The sequence below is a fragment of the Diadema antillarum genome, unplaced genomic scaffold (genome assembly GCF_040938485.1).
Source record: "Diadema antillarum isolate AM-2024a unplaced genomic scaffold, OU_Dant_1.0 seq00001107_RagTag, whole genome shotgun sequence".
In the NCBI taxonomy this organism is placed as follows: domain Eukaryota; kingdom Metazoa; phylum Echinodermata; class Echinoidea; order Diadematoida; family Diadematidae; genus Diadema; species Diadema antillarum.
Genome location: NW_027271923.1, coordinates 62,022 through 85,914, shown reverse-complemented (window position 1 = coordinate 85,914; position 23,893 = coordinate 62,022). Strand labels below are relative to the sequence as shown.

Here is a 23,893-nt window from a genome sequence, read left to right as displayed (position 1 = left end):
CGAGATACTGTGGTAGTAAGTTCTTACATCTTTCCTGATGCATTAATGATGGGACAGACATTCAGTAGCAGAAGGGCACAAACACCATAGGAAATCTATGGAGTTGACACCTTTCTACTTCTGAACTGAAATATCATGCCAAGTTTGCTGACACAAAGCCATATACAGTGTACAGGAGATGGAAATCAGATATTTGTAGTTTAGACATGAAAGAAGATGATATATATTGCACTTACCATCCAGATTGGTCTCAGCATTGTTGCGGTAGTACTGGGGCTTGTAGTCGAAGTGGGCGGAGGGCGAGGTGGTAGTGGTGCTAGCCGTCTTGCGGAGGTAGCCCTCGGGCCGGTATGACGGCACTTGGCTCATCTTGGAGCTGCGGCTGCTGGCGCCTATCGACCCTGTGGAGATGCCGATGTTGTACCGGTTGGGCGTGCCGTACGGGTCGTTCTTGCTGTAGGTCAGGGCAGATCGCTGTTGTTGGGAGAATGGGGGGGGGGGGGCAGTGGAAGAGAAAGGTCAAAGAGAAATTATACCGGCAGGGTATTCAGAATTATTCAAATCAACAAAATACACAAATATCCACATTGAAGTCCAATCTATCACCTGCAATTCAGATGTCAAGATTTTTTCCTACGGTTTTAATGCAACCTTAAAAGTTTAGTTAATGCTACATATCAATTTTCGCAAGGAATGTGTTCTGCACAACAGACAGGTGCAAAACTGTATCGAATGGGAGTTGCGTACAACATATGACAGTGAGTTCTTTTCCAACAAATATGGGATATAACGCTATGAGACAGGCAATTGACATAGAACATGACACAAATCCACCAACTGTTGACTATCAAAGGCAATCTTTCACCATTTCAAGTTAACCATTAGAAATGCAAAAGTGGGGTATGGAACTGACTGCCTATTCATAGGTGATAGTTGTTCAATTGATTTAGAGCAATACGTGTATGGGTTTTAAACTGTGTGATGTTAACAGTATTAACTTTAAATCATCTGTAATCTATTAAAGTTAGTAAAGTTGAGAATACAGCAATGGAACAATGGTCAACTCACCGAGTTTGTACTGGTGTTCATGTCCCCTGGTTTGTACTGCTTGCCCTGCATGCGTGCACAACAAATGCACCATTCTCTTCGCACCTGAGGTGGAGAACAGACAGGAAAGACTAGAAACATATCACAGTTATTACAGCAACTTACTTTAATGGAGACCAACTCAGACAGTGATACCTTACAGCATAATTTTTGCTAAGAGTGGAATCTGCCTTCATTCCAATTATGTCCTTAAAACAGGAAGCAATGGATCGCATCCAATTATTTTATCACTAAAATTCCAATTACAGAGACCATTCCTTTTAATTGTCATAGATTAGCCTACACAGCTGCAAAAAAGCCCCAAATACATCAGGTTTGATAATACTAGCTGTACAAAACAACCCTGCAAACACACACACTGGAAACTATCACAGGTTGACAAGTAGATTTCTGCTAAATTCCATATGACTCTTAATACAAGCTATAAAAGCTCTTGACATAAATATTTGATCCCTAAAAAAAACCCAAAGAAAATGCAGGATATTTTTAATCATAACTTCTAGAATAATCCTTGTTAAGTCACATGTGAAATATTACTGGAAAGGTTTGATTTTTGCTCTATCTTATGATGAACTTACTTTGAAATGTTTAAAAATGGTGCTTAGCTAATTTTGCAATAAAACTTTTCAATTATTGGAGCATATTCTATTTCTCACCCTGTAGTCTAGCACACAATGGAAGAGAAGAATGGCGAGACCAGTGAGTCCATTGAAGATGGCAAAGAGGTACTGGTAGATGATCACAGTTTGGTTGACAGCAAGCAGCCCAAACACCCACGTGATCCCCAGTAATGGGAGCAGGATACCTGCCGACCTAATCCCCGACCTGCGGTGGGAATAAAAAGAAGACCCATCGGTGAACACAGAGAAAGATGGACTGGACAAGAGCAAACGTCGGTTGGATAAGAAATTCAGCAAAGCTGCAAAGGTAAATTGCAGAAGTACAAACATACACTGACAAGACATAAAGAAGTGATTAAAAATCAGGGTATGAGAGTGAAATAGAACACTCTAAAAAAACAATATGGTAATTTAACATCTTAAAGGGGATGGCTAGTAACCGATCAGTGGGAATCAGTGGGAATCAGTGGGAATGCTGAGGGATGATTGTTCCAATCCTTGTGGGATTCATTTAAGAGTACATTACATATCTGCTGTTGTGTGAAAATTATTCGCCTCAGAACGGTCTCATATTCAAGTAATGTGCAGATTAATGCCCCGTAACTGACCAGGCACGCTAACCTGGAAGCATTAAACTGCACATTACTTGAATATGACACCATTCTGAAGCGAATAATTTTCACACAACAATAGATATATAATGTACTCTTAAATGAATCCCACAAGGATTGGAACAATCATCCCCCAGCATTCCCACTGATTCCCACCGATCTGTTACTAGCCATCCCCTTTAAATGCCATCACTCCTCCAATTTTTGTTTTGTTTTTTTTTGTAATTGTTAAATCTAACACTTTAAATGTTAGATTTATCATTTCTGACATGATAGTTTTAACATTTTGAGTGTCAAATTTAACATTTAACAAAAAGGTTGGAGGAGTGACAATATTTAAAATTTTGAATTTTTTTTATCATGTTATTTTTTAGAGTGAAGAGGGACAGACAGATACTGGGTAAGAGACAGAGAGAAACACAAACAGACAGACAAAGGGAGAAAACAGAGACAGAGACAAACTTAAAGAAAATACAGACAGAGGGAGATTTTTGAGAAATACATTGAGGGACAGAGAAAGAGAGATATGCACAGTGATATAGTGTTTACAACGCAGACGGAAAGACGAAACTACACAGTCATTGATAAAATGCTACAATATGTACAGTACTAAAGAGAAATCAAATGTACATTATCATAATTTTTATCAAATCGAATCCAAGCTTTATAGATTCTGGCAGCATTATAGTGTCATCTTTAAAGAAATCTCTAAACATCTAGACCTGAATATATGGGGAAGTCAGAATTTCATATGAACAATAATTATATAGATTATTTTTTTACCTGTGAGTATTAGCTCTGTATGTGCTACATATACTTGCAGTGATGAAACTGATTTATAGTCAACAACAATGGACATTTAGTTCTAGGTATAAAGCTATTTGCTAACCTCTATAATCACAGCTTGCTGTACATGTCACAAAAATTGTTGTTTTAGAGAATAAATATTTGGCAAAACATTTAGGATTTACATGTTGCTAAATATGTGGTCCCTAATTGCAGTTCTTTACTTGGTGAACAAATAGTTTGGAAACAATATGGAACTGATGTAAAAACATGCAAAACCTGCATTATTGATGATGTCTCACATAGACAACACAAGACCATACAAAAATACACTTATTACTATAAAGACAAATAAGAAAAAATTGAATAATCCTGCAAATAGCTTCTAGTGATCAATTTTAAAAAAATCTAATGAGATAAGTGAGGGTGCATTTTAATACAACTTTATGCAAATAACCTTAATTTATGATGAAATAAAAAAACAGCAAAAAACAAAAACAAACAACAACGATGCTATCGCATTTTAAGAAATGAATAATAACTTGAAATTATAACAGTCACAGAAATAAAGTTAAACAGCATTAAAAAAATGCAGCTGCAAAACCAACAATCTACATTCATCATGCACTGTGAAATTAAATGACACAATCATTCCTTTCAAATAATAATTACCGGAAGAACCTATATCACTAAACAGTTACTTCACAAGCTACAAATACTGGATGATTCCAACACGAAATTTTAACCTCTCTCGCAAGGCAAAGACAAATCACAGATCTTAAACCCTCTCTGTGCCAGGTACTTTGGACAAAGTGTATGAATCTATGGTGTTGTCTGTGCCATTTGACACTTAAAGCACACAAGGGATTAAGTAGCTAGTGATACGTGAACTTACATCAGTGGTCTACAGAATGTTTGAAAATTAAGAGTGGGAAATAAAACAAATGCATTTATCATTAATCAATTAATAATTACATATTTATTGTTTATTTTCAAACTGCCCATACTGATCAACAGCAAACATTTATTCCTGCTACTCAACCACAGTTTGATTTGCTTTCCTCAAAACTTCTTTAACTATTTTACAATCTTATAAGATTAATAAATGATTTTCAGTAGTATATCTAACTGGATAGGTCAAATGAGCAGCGTTCAAACAGAGTAAGTCACAATAACACAATCTCATCAATTTCTTCTACTCACTCTTTAACTTGCTATGGCATCAAATCATTTCCGCAAATTTTAGAAATATCTTAATCCATCAATTTATCTTTTAAACCAGATGAACGTGATCTGACATTTGGGAAGGTATGAGAGTCATACATTGTCTACTCTGAATATTAATCTTCAAGTAAGTTAGTGCACTGGTTAGAAAAAAAAAGGTATACTTTCAGGTAAATACATAATATTTGCATTATTAATGACTTTGATGTAGTTTTCACAATGTCAAATCACAACTGCTCCTTTCAGAGTTCAAGAAAGAAAGAAGTTACAAGCATCTTAAATTTCTATTCAATATCTGCAAGCAGACAAACATGGCACAATAACATTTTTTTTTTCAAAATGTTTGTTTCTAGTGTCATATGGCTTTTAAACACCCAAACTTCCTTGAATAAATGTAAAATGGATGGGTTCATAAAAACCAGCAGGCAAATGGTTTCTAAATAAATGCATACTGAAATAGCATTACAACTGGCCCAGGAACCTGAGTAACATGTCCTCATTAAGACAAAAGGAATATTAAAACAAAAACAGAATTCCATTCTGAGGATCCTCTTATCACTAGAAGTATCATCCACTTATTTATTGTTTGCATCACATGGGAATAGCACCAGGTTGTGAGTTGCTACTCCTGTGGAATAATGATGATGATGAATGTGACTATTAGGCTGGATTCTTACCTCAGTTTTCCAAATTCGGGAGTCTTTTGTCCTGATTTGCACGATTCCACTATGGCCAGGAAAATGACAACCATATTCATCTGTGATGAGGAAAATATAAAGGGTAAAATGGTATTTTCTAAAACCCTGCATTTTATTACGTACATACTGCACTTAATTGGAAATTAACCTGTCGAAGATGAGTCCCGAGTATACTCAGGCAGGCGTCTACGGGAAATGCATGTTATAGCAAAATCAGTCCAACCTTAAACGGGTTAAAAAGGGCATAATCCCTATGTCCTGTTCTTTCTGAAGGACAACCCTGACCTCCTGACAATTTCTTTGACAAGGAATATTATACCTGGATCAATCTAAAATGGTATATGCATTGGCTTTTAAGCTTTGATAACAATCATTCATACCTGAACCAGCAATTATCATTAAACAAATTATGAAAGCTTTCTCCCAACAAATGCAAGCTACAAGCATCTGCAAACTACATTTTATATGGAATTCTGGTAATAATAGTCAACAGCGGGGTTGTAGGACATATCCGGACTAACTTTCCCCTTGACAAATAGCTCTTTATACAACTACCCCAATGAAAATTAACCCAGAGCATCCCCAACCCCAGGAAGCTGTCGGGGGAACGGGGGTTCTTGTCCTGGAATAAAAAGGGGTGTTCACTTACAGCTACCACAGCCAGGACTGGACCTGCAAAGCTCCAAATGAGCAGATCTTCCACCGAAAACCAGCAACTGTTTTATGGAAAAAGATGAGAAAAGGGAGAATGGAAAATTACTGTGTATCATTCAATGAAAACCAACCATACAACCAGCATTTACAAGGATAGAACAAATATTTGTTGCTTGCCTGGAAAAAGGGTCACTGGTGTAAAATTCACTTTGTCTACTTTGAATAATTTGGGCAATTTAGAGTACTGGTAACCACTGAAAGAAAATATACCAAAGCAACTCATTTTAGGTCCTTACATGGAAATTTGAGACAACCATTTATTAAAAGTAGAACTCATACTTCTATGTCAATCATTTTTGCCATATCAGCACCAGGTCGAGGCATTTTGCCGACTTTTGGAATGTCTCTGTAACAATGATCAACTGGGAAACACCTTCAACAAGATGTGAGAACAATTCCTATAATCATATCTGTTGCACACTGATAAAAGATGGATACATTTCAAATTTTGAGTTGCATTGCTCTAATGGACATTGTCACACAAAGGCAACATCTTTTTTTTATATTATCAGAGTTCACACAAGAAGACCACCATCTTTGAGTAAATAAAATGCATGGTCACTTACAAGTGCTCATTGTTGCTGTTGACCTGGGCCCCGTAATTGATGTTGCTGAGTGGTACCGCCATGCCCACGATGAGGGCAGAGACACCGTACGAGATCACATAGGAGTACGTCATCGGCCCCGAGTTGATGTCGCGGATCTCCGTCATCATGCGGTAGAGATGGACGCCCTCCACGAACATCCAACCGAAGGCGCTCAGGAGGACGTAGTGGAGAATGATGGCGACTGCCGTACACGCAAACTGTGGTCATGATGAGGAGAGAATACGGGTACAAAATGTACATCCATTTCCTTCCAACTGAAGAAATCATCCAATGACACAGCAAAGATTTGATTAGATTTGTTTTGATGTGATTTGATTTTAATAACATTGTTTGACACGACGCTATGGGAAGCATGGATGCTTGTAAGCAAGCAACCTTGGGAGTGATGGCTTTGGAAATACTGACACTCTCTACAAATAAGTCCTGAATACTTTCCTACATGTCTCTTTCAAGAAATTGTGTACACTGCTGCTCCAAGTAATCTCACCAGCAAAACATAAAAAATGAAAAAATAAATCAAAGACAGTTATTCAAGGGTGCTGAATTTTGACTCCGAGCTGGGATTGATGGTTTGAGATTAATACCTTCTGCTCAGCACAGACCTTGATCATGACAAAAACTCTGCCGCAGCAGACTCACCGTGTTGTCGGTGTTGATCCCAACGCCGAAGGTGACCTCGGCGACGATAAGCACGAAGCAGAGGTTGACGTGGATGCTGTTGAGGTTGGTGTGGAGGTTGGAGATGCCCAGGAGAGTGAGGAAGGTGATGAGTAGACAGATGATGGCGATGGCCACGCCCACGTAGACAGCGATGGAGAGCGAGATGGTGATATCTTCTGTCCACTGTGAAAAGAAATGACAACATTGCCCATTGCTCATATTACACCAAAATGTTTCTCTTGTACCTTACATTTCACCAATCATTTCGACTGCAATTCGGCTCACAGTGAAAATATTCAAACTGACATGTTGGAAATTTTCTGTCAGACCAATATGACCGCTGTAGTTTTTATTACCTCCGCCAAGGGAGGAGGTTATGTTTTCGTTAACGTTGGTTTGTTCGTTAGTTCGTTTGTCCGTGTGCAAAATAACTCAAAAAGTAGATAACGGATTGGGATGAAACTTGCAGGAAAGGTTGAGAATGACACAAGCAACAAACAATTAACTTTTGGTAGTGATTCGAGAATTTTTGGGGAATTTATAAAGGATTTTTGATATTTTGCCAGGTAGGGTCAATGAACTTGGGAGTTCAGGCTGCACGTATGTGAGGTTTGCATGCGAGCACTAAAATGCGTGCTCTAGTTTCTGCTAGGGTGAGGCGCGCCATGCATCTGAGGGTTAATGACGTAACAAAGGCTTCTATATTGGGAAATCGCGCGACTCTCAGCACACTATAAACACTTTCAGCATGCTATAAGTACGTATGGGTGGAAATCACTGATATTTCTATCGAAGAACAAGATCAGTGATGGAAATGAGCTGCATGCTTGGCGGAGGTCTCCGCTCTCAGAGTGCTTCTCTCGCTTGATTATGCAAAAGATACAAAGGTTATACTGGAATAGTGAACTCAACAACAATCTATAGGGCCTATGCATCAAGAAGGATGCAACATCGTAGATTCATTACTTGCCATTATTCTATGTCCGTATGTCAAATAAGCCTTTTACAGCTGATTTTGTCAAGACAAATTGATATCCATCATAAATGAATGAGAGTTGGTCTCATCTGATTAATCTTAATGATAATTTTTTAAAATATGAGATCAGTGTGTTGCAAGCCTTGGAACAGGTATATATCGTATGCTTAGCAAAGATGAAAGGATTAAGCAACACTACTCACAACAACAACAGCAACAACAACAACAACAACAACAACAACAACAACAACAACAACAACAACAACCACCACCACCACCACCACCAAACGATTGAACGTCCTCAGCCAACAGTTTGTGACTCCATCGGACTACTGAATACGAACCTGATAGGGTGCATTGTCCATGATGACGGCAATGTTAGTGAGATGTGAGCAGGAGCAGTTGATGTGAGTTCTGTTGTACCCTGTCAGTCTACATCCTTCCGTTGACCAGCCTCCAGTGTCATTGTACCTGGTGGGGAAAAACAAACTTTAAGTAAATCTTGCATCATCATTGATATTCCTATCATTTTAAGTCACACTTATATTCCAAATTTCATATATTTGTCTATTGCTGAAATAATTGAAGGTTCAAATATTACATCTTAACTCTATGGAAATGACTTGGATACTATGAAAGGAGGGATGGTACACCCATTCCCCATTAAAATTTTGAAGTCCACTCTGCATAAGACCAGCCCAAGTCCTGGTAACCAATGGGTTAACTTTTAATCAGGTTGAAAGTTCAAATGGTGAGAAAAGATAATCATCAAGTCCTGTCTTTCAACTGTTGTAAATTTGTAGTCAAAATCAGTGATCATTTCGCATTTTTAATAACTCAAAACAGTTCGCATTTTTGATAACTCAAAAACAGATCAAACCTTTATCAAAGTGTTCACCATCAGTCTTGATACATAAAACAATTGAGTAACTAAGTCTTTTTCTGCCACTTTTTTTCTTCTTTTTTTTTCAAGTAAGTGGCAATACTTGTCTAGTTAAATCAAAGGAATAAGATGCTGAATGTCCTATTCCTTGCGGCTGATCAGAAAAGGTCGAGAATAAAAACAGGTGATTTATTAGGGCATTCAATGATTCAAATACTTTCTAGGAGAGTTATTGTTGGAACTTACAATGCAAAGTCCCAGTAGACACACTGAGGACCACTCCTATTGACAGCATCCAGGGACTGGAACTCCAGGACAACTGGAGACAGGAGGGGGTTGGGAAGGGTGCCGTTGGCCAGACTGTCGAAGATGGAGAACGAGATGATCGGCGAGTTGATGAGCTGACCAACCTTGTTGTCTGGGTGTCTGGTGTTGGCATAGAATAAGGTTGAAGAATAGATAAGAGGGGTGAAATTCATCATCTCAGATCAGGGAATGAAGTAGAGTAGAGTAGAGTAGACTCAAGCCAGGTTGAGTCGAGTTGAGTCGAGTTGAGTCGAGTTGAGTCAAGTTGAGTCAAGTCCAGTTGAGTTAAGTTGAGTCGAGTCGAGTCGAGTTGAGTCGGGTCGAGTCGAGTCGAGTCGAGTCAAGTTAAATTGAATAGTGTACGTCATGCTCAGGCAAGTTATGAGGAGAAAGGTAGGGCAGTGTACAATACAGTAGGCTCTACAGTACAATAGAGTACTGCGGAGTAAGGTAGGGCGGGGAGGGCAAAGCAGAGCCCTTTTTAAACAACTGTAACATCCAATCAGAATTCAGATTCACACATTCTCTATATGTGTGTGAAATTGTAGATTATAAGACAATGAATTCATAGAAAGATAAAGTTCACAGATAACACAGACTGAGTCAAAATGTATCCATTAACATACATATTTTCAATATAATTATAGTCAAACTTAAGAAAAAGAAGAATGAGAATCAAGATTTGAAGATCAAACACACACCTGACATCATCGGCCGTGCTGTTGGGTAGTAGGTTCTGTAGGGTGGAATAAAGGAGGAACGCAGAGACAGCAACGTTGCCGTAGATGGGGTCGTTGGGGTCATACCCCTCCGGCTCCGGGCGGGGCTTGATTAGGTCGCCGGGGATGTGCACCTGGGAGGTGTCCTCCTCGAGAATGGGGGACTCCACCTCGTGGTTCGGGATGGCTTTGGTGGTGAAGTTCTCCCGCACGATGATGCCAAAGTGCATGACTATTAAGCCATCGGGAAAATGAAAAGAAAGTGAAATTGATACAGGGGGGAAAAACAAATTGAACTTTCACAGCTTGATGATTCAAACGAAATGATATGAACAACAATAACCACGAGAATAATGATGATCAATTATCACCATGATGACCATCATAATCTTTTCAAAGATGAAATCAATAACAACGATAATAATGATCAAAACAATGCTGTGCAACTGCTTAATTGCAACTGTAGAAGCGGAACGTGTGAGCACTGAAGAAATTTAAGATATAGATTCAGAGAAACAGGACTGTGTGCAAGCATAATCCTATATTTATCCTTAAGCTAGCAAGAACATTAACAATCTCAGATTGACTGTCATCTACTAATATTTTTCTGAAAATCTGAAACATTTCAATAAAATTCACAGCCTTGACCTCAGCATGAATGTGCGATGACAAACTCATACATAACCACTCAAAGAGAGAGTCATTTGCTCAGTTGAAAAGGTCTGGGTCAAAGCCCAAACTCAGCAGAACTCACCGATGTTCTGTGAGATGACAGAGAACTCAGGAGCGTAGGAGAAGGAGGTGGTGAAGCGGGCAATGTTGAGGGCAAATGCCTCCAAGTCCTCCATCAGCTCAGCCGTGCCCAGAGAGGTTTCCTGGATCATATCCCAGTGGGCCTTGTTCCGTGGCTCAAACAGATGGCTGGCAGTCTCAATGATGTTCTGACAAAAAAAGGAGAGGAAAAGAAATCGGTCTACCACTAGCTGTGTCTCGAACACATCCACAGGTAAGTCTAAACACGACCTTAAAAATATCAAATAAATTTGTCATATAAGCAAAATGATTTAACGCGTTCAGATCAATGAAATTACCAACAAAACCTTTACCCCAAGCTTGTGATTATCATGCACAAAACACTACTTCAAGTAAACAGCTGACATTCGGTCTCACCTATTTGCTCTCTTGTTTGAAGATGCAGTCTGGGACAATCACAATATCAAATACACTTGTCATACATGGGGATTTTGAAGGGGATTAAACACTTTATTATGATAAATGTAAATTACTAACCCTTTGAAGATGAGTCTTGAGAATACTCTGACAGGTGTCTATGGGAAATACATGATATAGCAAAATCAGTCCATCCTCAATGGGTTAAACAAAACCTATATCATAAACTTGGAGTGAGTGAGTGATTACCTTCGTGAAAGACCGTCTGATGGTGGCTGTGACGTTCAGCCCCACCTGCTTGCTCTCATGTTCGAGGATGTAGCACAGGACCTGATAGGCAATGTTGATGTCGTTGCCATGGAAATCGTCAGTCTCGTTGGTGGCCTTTTGGAGCTCCTCAGCGATGGCGAAGGAGACTTCTGGGTAAAGTTTCATTCCATTCTTCAGATCATTCAGCTGAAAGAAATATAAGAAAAATTTTTTTCACTTAATATCAGATTGATATGTAAGACACACAAAATTGCAGTAAAATTTCATGCCTTGGCACCTGGTGAAGAATGGAGTGGCAGAAATGTTGGGTTTTTCCCAGAATCATGCTAACACAACAGAGAATACCCTTGTTTTGGATAAGGCTGTGAGACACTAGATATATTCCTCACTGGTAGATACAGAACATGTGTGTAAGTTTCACATACAGAGAAGTTGATAGTTGTGTCTCAAGTATAATCACTGCCTTCTGAGCGGCAACACACAAACACAAAATCACACACACACACACACACACACACACACACACACACACACACACACACACACAATACAGCAAATCATTATCAATTATATCAGGGAGACTCACTGTGTTCTGGAGAGAGGCGAAGCTGTCCGAGGTACAATTGAAAAGGTTTGGTGTCTGCCAGTTGTCCTCAAAGTCACATGACCTCGTCGCGATGCCGTAGCTCCCCGACGGGCAGTCCAGGACAGCGATCTTGCCAAACTTGGTCCTGGGCCACCAGAGGCCCGCGGCAAAGCGCTTCGGACAGGAGTCGTACACAACTGTGGGAAGAACACAAGGTGTATTAATCAATTACTAGGAAATAAATGACGAGCTTGAAGTTTAATCCTTACTGTTCTTCAACCAGTGGCACAGATACCTGGAAACTAACTGTCACTGAATGGAAATTACCTGAATCCCCCTAATACCTATTTTCTCACTATGGCTTCCCTGTTGGACTGAGGCACATTGCTACACTTCTATGGGCTTGCTCAATTTAAAACTGAGTCAAGTTTGGATGGATAACTGAATGATGCTGAAAAAGCTTGTCCAGTTGCTAATTGATAAATTCAATTCTGCTCTTCATAACAAAGGGCCAGTTGCATAAAAGTTACAATACAGTAACTTTGCCATTCAATGGTAGCTACCATGGCAACAATACTCAACAGCCAATCAAAATCAAGAATTCCATGGAAGTTACCATTTTATGGCAAAGTTACCATAATTGTAACTTTTATGCAACAGGCCCCAGATTAATCAAAATTCCTCCATGTTTCATCTCTTTGCTTCATAATGCTGATATAAAATAGGTCACCATTTTCTCTCTTATGTCTTAGTTTTTTCTTCATTTCACATGAATGTGTCTGTGCGCCACTGACCTTCACAGCCCCTGAGCGTGACCTCTGCGTGGGGGTCAACACAGGCGTCACATCGCCGTCCAATGACGCCCCTCTTGCAGGAGCACTGACCGGTCTGTTGTTCACAGTCTTGGCTGGAGGAACCAACCTCGTAGCAGTCACACGTGAAACAGGTGTCGCTGTCCGAGGGGCGGTAAGAGTGCTCCTGTGTGGGGTAAAAATCCCAAGTCGGGAGATCTTTCATTGAGAATGTGCACCAAAAGTGAAGAATCTTTGCATATATTCCACTAGTATTTGTACATTATGAGATTGGTCGGAGAAAGAAAATTAAAAGAGCTTATATCCTCTGCTTCAGCACTATCTAGTCCTTTCTTGGCAGCGAATTCATAAGCTCAAGAACATGGACACAAAGGACTGCGCAAAATCACATACATAGAAATATGTGTTTCTCGGTTGCTTCCTTGGAGAGCTATGATTGTCTAGGGACATTTCTCTTCTGCGAATCTTGCATCACAGTATGACACATTTGGAATTCTTCACACACTAACAACTTTCCCAATAAAAACGGCAGGGATATGGTGGTCTCTAAATCTCTTGCATTAAGAACTTTGAAGTCTCTAAATCTCTTGCATTAAGAACTTTGAAGATCCTTTTCATCTTTTTACTCTATCTTCAGGTGATGGTGGAGATTGTTTCCACTTCTGTGTTGACCTTTAGCATCTAGAATTGGAGTTTCTTCATGAATTATTCCTGGTATGTTCATGTTGTTCACAAACATGACTTACCTGACAGTAGCACTCGCTGGTGGTCTTGTTGCACGCGGACTCGAAGCCCATCTCCTCATCGCACTCGCAGGGGCCACAGATCTGGTAGCCCCACCAGTCGTCCGGGCACTCCTCTACCAGGTACTGGCAGTGGTCGCCGTAGTAGAGCTCCGAGCAGGTGCAGCGGTAGCCGTGCTCCGCCCCTCTGGAGAGTGTGCAGCGCGAGCCATGCCGACACACGTTCAGGTCGCATGCGGACGAGCAGCTGGGCCCGTAGTAACCTATGGTAGAGTTGAAGAGTAAAAAACAGTGGCACATTTGAACAGTTGAGAGATTTCTGTCTCCCGATTAACATCTGCTACAAAACGGCAGAGATGGTTGCTCAACTTAAATCACTGCTGACAGGTGACAGGCTGACTCTAGTTTCCATGAAAATCTCAACTATAGTGTTAATGCTAAACTGTCACTGAAAGCATACAATCTCCAGTGGTTTTGAGATAAAGCATTATAGAAAAAACACAACAGCCAAATTTTATCACAGACTCCTTGGTGCTCCAAAAAAAGTTATAAAATACAAAGAGAAGAAAAATGTTAATTAAATGTTGACAATAACAATGGCAAACTTATCTGTGTCACAATTCTTGCAAGCAAGTGAGAAATAAAGTTGATATGCACAATATGACATATATAATATGCATATATCACAGGTTTAGGAGACTTTTAGGAGAGATTAGAAGAACCAGGAGGGAGGGAGGCCCAAGTACAGGAGCAAAGCCCACCTTTGTCACATTGACACTCGTGTAGATCCCAGAGGTCCACACACTGGCTGTGGGTGGGGCAGTCTGCATCCAGGCAGGAGTCTGGGGCATTGCAGCCATCCTCCACATTGGTCCTTGCCCCCACGGCAGGGTCCAGGGGGCTACCACCGATGGACATTCCCTGTTGGGGCACGGTGAGGTAGGTAGAGTGGAGTGAGAGAAGGTTATATTTTGGTATTGGAAAAGACAATGAGAACGAACATACAAATTAAGCAAAAGAATAAGAGCACTACATTACGTGCTTCACTATTACATAATGTCTGCATTAATCATAATCGGAAAACAGGCAAGCTCAATTTATTGTATTTGCCTATTCTTTTTTCATAACAAACAAATGTTTCAGAGTATATGTGACATATATCTTTATTAGTTGCAGCAAATAAAAAGACATAAAGCTCAAATTAGAATTTAACTGCTCGCATATCTAATTGTACGAACATTTTCTTTCATATTGCCGGACAAGAAAGGGAGTGAAATTCATCATAGAAGGCCCTGTCACATCATCCCCTATAATGTGAGAAGGAAGATTAGGGGAAGAGATAGATATATAAAGATAAATGGATAGATGAATAGATAGATAGATAAATAGATAGATAGATAGATAGATAGATAGACAGGTAGATAGATAGATAGATAGACAGGTAGATAGATAGATAGATAGATAGATAGATAGATAGATAGATAGATGGATGGATGGATGGATGGACAGATGGATGGATAGATAGATAGATAAACGGAAGGGTAGACATATGAAATCAGAGATAGATAAATGGAGAGATAGAATGATATTTAGCAGGGGGATAATCAGATTTAGATTGAGAAAGAAAGAAAGAGGAAGAATATGAACAGATGGAGAGCAGAAGACATCAATAAAGAATAAAAGCATCCTTAAAGGTATGTTCTTACCTTTAAACATCCCAGGAAGCCACTGGTGAGAGTGTTACCAATCAACCTCCCACCCAGCGTCACTCTCAGGACCACTTTGCCACTGACGCTGTCTGTTGCTCGAGCAGATGTCTGCATGAAACAGAAAATAAGTCTTCATATCAAACTCTTTATTTACAAGTGAATACCGTCGGCTGAGAACCAGAGGGGGCCATCAGGTTCTAAGATTTGAGCCTAAATGAAAATGAAAGAATAAATCTTAATGAAATGAAGAGTTTTTCTAATCAAAACAGAGTAGCTTCATAAGCATTGTTCTAAATATGGGGTATAGTGCCCTTGTGGTTTTGATTTTTTAACATTTGAATGAAAATGAAGGGGAGCCATAATGCCCCCCCCCCCCCAGATCTTGGCCATGGAATGTCCAATAATCGCCAATTCAGCACACACCTAGTTTATGACATACCCTACAAGAATGCATAGTTGATGTTTTCTACTGCTTTGTTTTTTATATTCTGAACAATTAATTTCAACTTCAGATCAGATTTTAATGGCTGAAAAACAGACTGCAAGAAAAACAAAAGTAACACATTAGAATCATGTAAAACCTCATTCATTTTACAAATAAACACGTGCAAATACGCCATTTTTGACAGACATGTGACCGTAAAATGTTTACATAACATCATAACCGCAGCAGGTATATATGCAATTTCGGTATCAAAACATGCATATGACTCTAAAGAAGAAAGTAATGAAGTCTTGGGGTGAGATCTTATAAATTCTGGAAGTTATTGCAACATTTCCGGAGGGGAGGGGGGCATGATCCCCCCAGTCTGTTTAGGGTTAAATCATGCAGCGGGTACTACGTTACTATTCAAATTGATGAAATTTTTGCATCAAGTCATTGTTTTTTTTATTGTAACTGATAAACAAATTGCCCTACATTGCTGGTCATCGGTCATGACTGTGTTGCTAGGGTAGATGCCTCCATCTCAACCCACACTCACCGTGTACCGATTAAAGTCCACAGAGAGCACCATCTGGCTGTTCTTCCACTCCACCAAGAAGTCGTGCCACTCCCCGTCGTTGACCGGCCGCTGGTCCAGTTGGACACTGACCGAACTGGTGACGTAATGGATGTAACCGTCCACCAACTATGAGAAATATGAAATGAAAAGACTTTATGGTGATGATGTATCTAGTCTTCATTTATGTTTATGATGTCTCAAATGTATTTCACACACAAAAAAAATATCATACTTTCACTCATCTACACATATGTGGTTTATAGGATGACACTTAACACCACCACCACCACTAAAAAAAAAAGAAGTAACACCACCACCACCACCACCAAAAAAAAGAAGTTGTCCAGGAATAATTACACAATTACATACATTACATGTTGCCATGGTTATGACTTGTATTACATGCTGGAGAAATTTTGATTGATGTACTATTTTGCTAAACAACTTGATAACTACTTGCTAAACAGACATGAGAATTGAAAATAACTACAGAAAATATGGAAAATAAATTCAGTGCTCGTATTTGATGCGACTTTGTCATCAAGGTAGACCCCAAGTGGCTCTTCTGGTGAGATACCATTTAATGTGCTAAATTCCAAATAAATACCCTCACTTGACTTCAGTATCAATGTGCTACTTCAAATGAAAATACGTGCTCTCTTCATAAAGTGTGATCTAACACTGGAAAGTGTTTGATATACATTTCTGCAAGGTCATGACAACGGGGGCACATATCCAATTTTGTGTAATATAGCTACTTACAAAATTGTACATCACTTTGCGTTTGCCCCCTTACAACATCAAAATAGTTTGGCAATGACATTTCAATAAAATAGCGCCATACCATGACCATGTTTTTGATATGCAGAAAAGGATGAGATAAATGCATCTTAAAACATCTCAGGGCAATGGAAAAGGTGAGGCAGCTGTGTTTTGACACTTCATTTATATCTCGGCCAAACAAACCTCGATGCGGATATTGATGTTGTTTGACAGCTCCACAAACATCAGAACACCGTCGGTATCTCTGGTGCGAAAGACGATGCGATTGGTCCACGGCAAGCTTACGGTGTTGTCAAGGTCAAAGGTCATGTAGCTTTCCTGGCCAAGGAAACGGACTGGGTCCGACAGTGCTGTGTATGAGTGGGAAAAAAGATGTGATACCGTGAGAAATGTCAGGTGGTCAAAAGTATCTTGTTTGGTCGAGTCTAGTCCAGTTTGATTGATATTGTATTGGTGATGATATCAGATGTCATTTTGGGTCAAGCTATGGGGAAACTTCGCCATCTAATAAATGTTAAATAAACATCAACAACCAGATGCAAAACACAATATTGCCAAATTACATCAGAAATCCATCATCTGGATATGATAAACGTCATGTGTGGAACATACGCAATAGCTTAACTTACGGCTTGGGAAAAACCAGGTTTACCACATATCAACACTTTGGGGACTTAACATATCTCAGAGGAAATATATTACACATAAACAGATTGAAAATGGAGAGTAACCCAAGAGATATATCTGTTAAGCTGTGTCCACGACAGAATCTCTTATTCCACTTTGACTTTTTTTTCTGTAAAACATGAAGAATAACATTTGGCATGAACAGAACTACTGTATTACTTCTGCTTATTTAAACTAATACTTACTACTACTTATTTAAACTAATGAATGCTTCATATATTTACACATCATAATTCATACAAAACAGGTGAGCAGAAAGAGAGATGCAAATTTCCCCCATAAATGAATACAAAATCAATGTTAATACGGTCTCTAATTTGTTACAACATTCTTTAAGCAATATGTCCTAGACAGGTAAAGGGGAGTGTATGAGCAGTGAAGTAAAGTGATTCTTTGACTTGCATGTGTGTGCTGTTTTTGTTTTTTGGGGGTGGCTTACGATTCAACTATATCTGAACATTTCAAAACTTTGGACTTACATTAAACCAATAAACTTATTGATGATATTTTAAATTGTAATGGCTGAATATTGATGCTTGAGCTAGTAATTTTAGCTTGATCTGCAGATTGATGCATTTGCCGTTTCCTATGTCTGAAACTTACATTCCTGGCAATTCACCCCTCCACTTCTGGGGGAACAGTGACAGGTGTAGCGGTCCCATCCACTCTCACACGTTGCTCCCGTATGACAGGGGTCCGACTCGCAAAAGTCGCCCTTGTGCGGGCAGCCGGGTTGGGTGCCCACGTCCTCCACGTTGGTGGCGAGATCGAGGAGCTCGTTGTCGATGTAGACGTCCCGGATGCAGCCGATGAAGTCCGTGTTCTCCACGGGAAATTCGCTAGGCAGGTCTGGAAGGCCGCCCAGGATGAATGGCCCAGTCAGGTCCAGGAATCTACAGGTTACATGAATAGTGACGATATAAGATTTGGCATGCAAATGATTTGAAGTCATAACAGATAACAGGTGATTATATGACAGACACAAGCTTAATATCACATGCTCAACCTGTTGCATACTAAACTGATTTTGCGCCTGATTCATTATGTACTTCTTCATTATTTCCTACATTTGTCAATCAAGGTTTGCAATGGAACAAATGGAACAATGGAGTGCAGAGATTAGCAGTAATTTCAGGAGACATAGAAGTGCACTACAAACCACAAATTACACTTAATTGTGTATATATACGCCATGAAGAGAAAGTGGGTCAAACTTTTCGATCATATATTCATTTACCTCAAAACAAAAAACAAAAAAAACTAAAACTACCATAAAATCCATCATTACATTTTAAGTGAGCAGGACATGTCCACAAAGAGTCTGTAGCATGGGGGTCCATGGAGCAGGAAGACTATTTGTGTTTTTTTTTTTACTTTACTCCAGTAGGCAGCGAATGAATCAGGCAATCCATGAATCCCTACACTACCGAGTCTCTAAAAGTTTCTGTCATGGAGCAATAATTGTACTTGTACAACCTTTCCTTTCCTTAAAAGGTTCAAATATTACCAGTACATTTCACAGCATGTGATTTCATCTACAGAAGACATAAAAGGAATCCTACCCCTCCAGCACCAAAAGCATTCCCATAAATCAATACCTGCAGGGCAGAATATCTTGATACAGAATACCACAGAAAATGGACTCTTTCAATTTGTAGCTCATTTGGTGTATCATCCAACAGCAGACAGACACCTTTGATAGGTTAACATTTATCAATCTAATCCTTATTATGGCTCATTTTGGGTTTTTTTTTCTTCATCTGCAATTCCTCCATTTCTCTCCCCCCCCCCCCATTCTAAACTCACTAAGAAAAGAAGTTTCAATTGATGTTTGTAGTCTGCTTTGCTTAAAATTCCTTTTACAGTCTTTCGTCAATTTCCAACCACCTATTCGCACTTTACTTTCACATCCAAAATGAGATTGACGTCCCATTTTTTCTATTTTGGTTTATATCACAAATGTTCAAATGTTACGCTTTACTCTCATGCACTGATGCTTCCAGTAATGATTGGTTCACAATGAAGCCACCGTTCCATCATTTTTCTTTTATCTGTCCAGAACAGTGATATGCATTTTGCCCTTTTCACAAGACACATTATACAACATAACAATGCACATTAGACGGAGACACAAATTGAACATGAAAAAACTTCATCCTCGATATTCTTTTTTGATGATTCATGCACCACCTTATTGTGCCCTCTTCACTTTCACTTTTCAGTGTACAAATATGTTAGTCCCTCTTCTCTTCCCATCTGTCTCTCTCTCTGCTTGTGTGTCTCTTTATCTTTCTATTTCCCTCCCTCTCTCCCTCTTTTTTTTCACTCTGTATCTTTTCCCCAAAATTTTTTACTGTTTTTCCACCCTTCTAATCCATCTTCAAGCAAAAAAATGTTAGTTCACCTTCCTCTCAACAGTTCCCTCTCTGCTTTTATATCTGTTTACCTTTCTATGTGCCTCTCTCTCTCTCTCTCTCTCTCTCTCTCTATATATATATATATATATATATATATATCTTTCTATATCTCTCACTTCTCTTCTCTCACTATGCATCTTTTTTTCTCATAACTTTCAACTGTTTCTCCACTCATCTTCAAACTTCCCATTCCTGCTTCTTCTCTCCCCTCCTCCCCCCCCCCCCCCCCCCCCCCCGACTCTGCCATGCCCTGGCAGGCGGCTCAGCATTCCAAGACTTTGAAGTATAAATGGGAGGGAAGGATACACAAAATATGAGACGTAAAATGAGACAGGCCGGGGCGAAGAAATCAATCATCTTTTCGATATTTGGCCACAGACGAGGCAGGCAGGCCTGAGTGCCGCATTAAGCATTTTGTCGAGGAATTGTCAACCCCCGTTGTCATCGCGAGAGGGGCAGGAACGGGAGATATGTGCGTGTTTGTTCCTGTGCAGACATATGATTCAGAAGACCTGCTCTGGTGCCCCTAGCAGTCCTCACCGAATGTAACAAACGCTAGCGCCGGGTTTGTTTTTGGTGGATTTAAGGGTCTGCAGGTTGCTGAGTTATCTGTCCCAGCAGACGGACGAAGTGTAAGTGACAAATTTACAGCTGTCTACACTGCCGAGGTGCTAAATTACGACATTCTCATGCCCGCATTTGCATACATATTCACTCACGCTTACACACATACACTCTAGATAGCGGAACCAAATACTTTTCTCCACAGCAAGTTATGATGCATACGTTGGTATGATTTTCCTGACTATGATGAATGCTGTCTTGAGCAGATGCAAAGACATTTTATCAAAAAAGCCATCACAGTACATTTGAGCAAATCAAGACAACTGACAAAGAAAGGAGCAATTGTACTTTCTTGAATGTTAGAAATACATCTGACATAAAATCCTGCATACACTTTCAATGCAGGAATTTTAGTTGCCTGACTACCAAGTCCCTTCCAAAGTACCACTACTTTCTATCACTTTGTGTGCAAGGACACAATATAATTCTCTAGAGTTTGTCAAAAGCTTTTCAAATTGATCTGTTTTGGTAGATGTGTACAAACGTATGTCTTACATGTTCATAATTATGCATAAAATGCCTAATCTCTGATAGGATCAGACACATGCTTTCATAGTTACTGCCTGTCGAATTGAGCTCACGTTAACTCAGCCATTACCGCAAGTAACTTGCTTGTGTACAAAGCAATAGCACATAGTAAGTTGGTGGTCCCAGAAGGATTACATTCAGAGCTTGGAGAGCACCCAGTTTTGAGGACAAGCAAAACTTATTGCAGACATTGTTCCAAACTGCACGATAAAATTACACATGAGCATAATTCCGTTGTCACGTTACCTCAGTTCTCCGTAGTACGTTGCCGAGGCTGCGCAGCTGGAGTCATCGTACTTGTTGCTGTATCTGAGGGCGACAGCCGGATCACAGTCATCTAGGATAATGGTTGCCGTCTGCAAGGAATTTAAGAAATATATACATTAATAGTCAAATGTATAGACATATAGGGGCCTACACATGAAAAGACATGACTGGACTTGTTATGCATCATGACATACTTTCATTCAAAGAGACGATACAAGCTCGACTGGTTGAAAGAGAATCTAGCACAATGGCTGAATACAGAGAGGTACACTCACATAAAATGGCCAGCTTTTATTGTACTTGAAAATAATTCTTTTATCACATTAAAAAGAAAAGGAAGAAAAATAAAGTGAATATACAATATTGTCATTTGGAAGGACCAGGCCTATACCATGGAGAGCTGTTGGTGTGATTGCATTGGCTTTTATTAGACACAAGCACACATACTGGACTTGTCATCCACATTTACATGACTAGCTCCATTGTACATTCCAGAATGCGTGGCCTTTTCATTGAAAGATAATTTAGATGTCAACATAAAGGGAGCCTCATTGTTCAGAGACAGCATACACATCTGGCGGTGCCATCTGAAGAATACGTTTACACTCTACAGCATGGATTTTACACCATTTCTGGTTCAGGTCGCGTGCTGACCGCCTGTCCTATGAGGACTTTGAGATTACATATCATCGGGTGCGATACTCTTGATCATGATGAATGAGTCCCATCAATTCATGAAGCGAAAACCACCGAAACAAAAAAAGCTTTAATTACGTACAATGCCTTTTAAAATTCTGCGCAGAGCTCAATATGCGCGTTTAGGCGGCATATAATCTCATTTGTCTACATCAAGCAGTGGCGGTATCCATTTGAACATGTCGGGGGGAAAAAAAAAAGCGAGAAAGACCGCATCATATCTGTGCTACCAATGATGCACACGTAATGTGATAATTGTAATGAGTCTGCTCTCATTGTGAAAACAGCACGCTTGTCATGAGCAAAGCCTCACCACCATTTATCCTTCTTTCCCACGAGTTTCATATTCCATTCATTACTTGCTTTGTTTCTCAGATCTTCTCCAGTACAAAACAAAAAAAAACAAATCAAATCAAATCAATTGAATAAAACAAAAACAAACAACAAGATCAAAGTGCCTCCAAGAATTCAACTTGCCCTGGTTTTGGTTTCATGTGAAAATCACGACTTAACTTTAAAGGTGTTACGTGCAGCTCTTGTGTGCTCCACATAATAAATAAACATTAAAGAGTTACGTGCAGCTGTTGTGTAATCTACATAATAAACATTGTCAGTAAATGCAGTAAGCTCTATTATTTTTCCTTGTTTCACAAGCTCTCCCTTCCAATCACTTCCTTCTCCTCAAAATCCAAATTAAAAAAACAAAAACAAAAAAATCCACATTTTGGAATAATTTTCAGGTTTCTCACAATGATAAAATGGCATCCTGGCCAGTCTAGTGTGGATAATCAGCGGCTGTCAAGAATCTACATAGTTGGTTCATCATAACATAGCAGGTAGAGCCTCATATCTTCTCAATATTCCAACCAGGAAATTTGCCGCAGGCTATCTCTTCCCCCAATTCCTCTTTTACAACTTTACGTGTCCCCCTTTCCTACCCCACCCCACCCCCTTGCCGCTATCCTATTTTCTATCTCTGTTAATACGCTCTTTTCATTCCCTGTCTTCTTTTACAGCCTACAGTATAATGCAAAATTCATCATAGTTTGTCAGAGCTATTAGTCTGTGGGCCGTGAAAAATTTCCCCTACAATGGGCAAACATTTGTATTAGAATATAAACTGTCGGCATATATGAAAAGCGAAGGAACGCCGCTGCAAAGGTGCCCCTGCTTCGGGCAAGTGGCATTTACAATAACCCCCTTTCCTCCACCCACCCCCCCCCCCCCCTCATTCCCGCTCCTATCCCCCTTTTCTCACTCTTCTCTCCTATCCGCATGACTTTTCATCTTTATCTCTGAAATGGGCTCATACACTATGAGCAACGGAGCAAAAATCGGTCCCCTTTATGCCTGCCTGGCTCTTGCCGATGAGAATATGCTCGGTGGAAATCAAGTCAGGTCGTTGCCGCGTGAACATTTGATGCCATCGCATTTCGTGATCAATCAGACGAAATACTGATCATTTCGGGCTCTCAAAATGAGCTACTCGGAATGTTCGGGCAATTTACAGGACAGAGAGTAAAAAAACAGGGTTTTCTACACCTCTTTTTATAGAACTGATATTTTTCATGTAAAGCAACTCAAACCAAGACAACTTTTATCAGAATTTAAAGAGAGATAGAGAAGAAGCAACAAACACATGTGCGAAATGTATATTCTTTTAAGAGCTACTTCCCACAAAAGTA

The 23,893-nt window shown here is 39.7% G+C and overlaps 1 protein-coding gene across 1 annotated transcript in view; it reads right to left on the bottom strand.

Annotated features, from left to right (window-relative positions):
• The window catches only part of LOC139743812 (cadherin EGF LAG seven-pass G-type receptor 1-like), a 98,101-nt gene that overhangs the window by 17,288 nt on the left and 56,920 nt on the right, over positions 1-23,893 (bottom strand). Inside the window, exons 4-24 of the mRNA XM_071654268.1 lie at positions 21,492-21,601; positions 18,280-18,569; positions 17,173-17,339; positions 16,186-16,332; positions 15,200-15,310; positions 14,255-14,414; positions 13,497-13,756; positions 12,733-12,916; positions 11,939-12,135; positions 11,332-11,538; positions 10,667-10,853; positions 9,895-10,144; positions 9,134-9,313; positions 8,349-8,475; positions 7,008-7,211; positions 6,327-6,565; positions 5,696-5,762; positions 5,026-5,105; positions 1,764-1,932; positions 1,069-1,152; positions 237-474 (exon numbers count right to left, since the gene is read on the bottom strand). Of these exons, the coding sequence (XP_071510369.1) occupies positions 237-474; positions 1,069-1,152; positions 1,764-1,932; positions 5,026-5,105; positions 5,696-5,762; positions 6,327-6,565; positions 7,008-7,211; positions 8,349-8,475; positions 9,134-9,313; positions 9,895-10,144; positions 10,667-10,853; positions 11,332-11,538; positions 11,939-12,135; positions 12,733-12,916; positions 13,497-13,756; positions 14,255-14,414; positions 15,200-15,310; positions 16,186-16,332; positions 17,173-17,339; positions 18,280-18,569; positions 21,492-21,601 (3,658 nt within the window). The remainder of the gene's footprint in view (positions 1-236; positions 475-1,068; positions 1,153-1,763; positions 1,933-5,025; positions 5,106-5,695; positions 5,763-6,326; positions 6,566-7,007; positions 7,212-8,348; positions 8,476-9,133; positions 9,314-9,894; positions 10,145-10,666; positions 10,854-11,331; positions 11,539-11,938; positions 12,136-12,732; positions 12,917-13,496; positions 13,757-14,254; positions 14,415-15,199; positions 15,311-16,185; positions 16,333-17,172; positions 17,340-18,279; positions 18,570-21,491; positions 21,602-23,893) is intronic.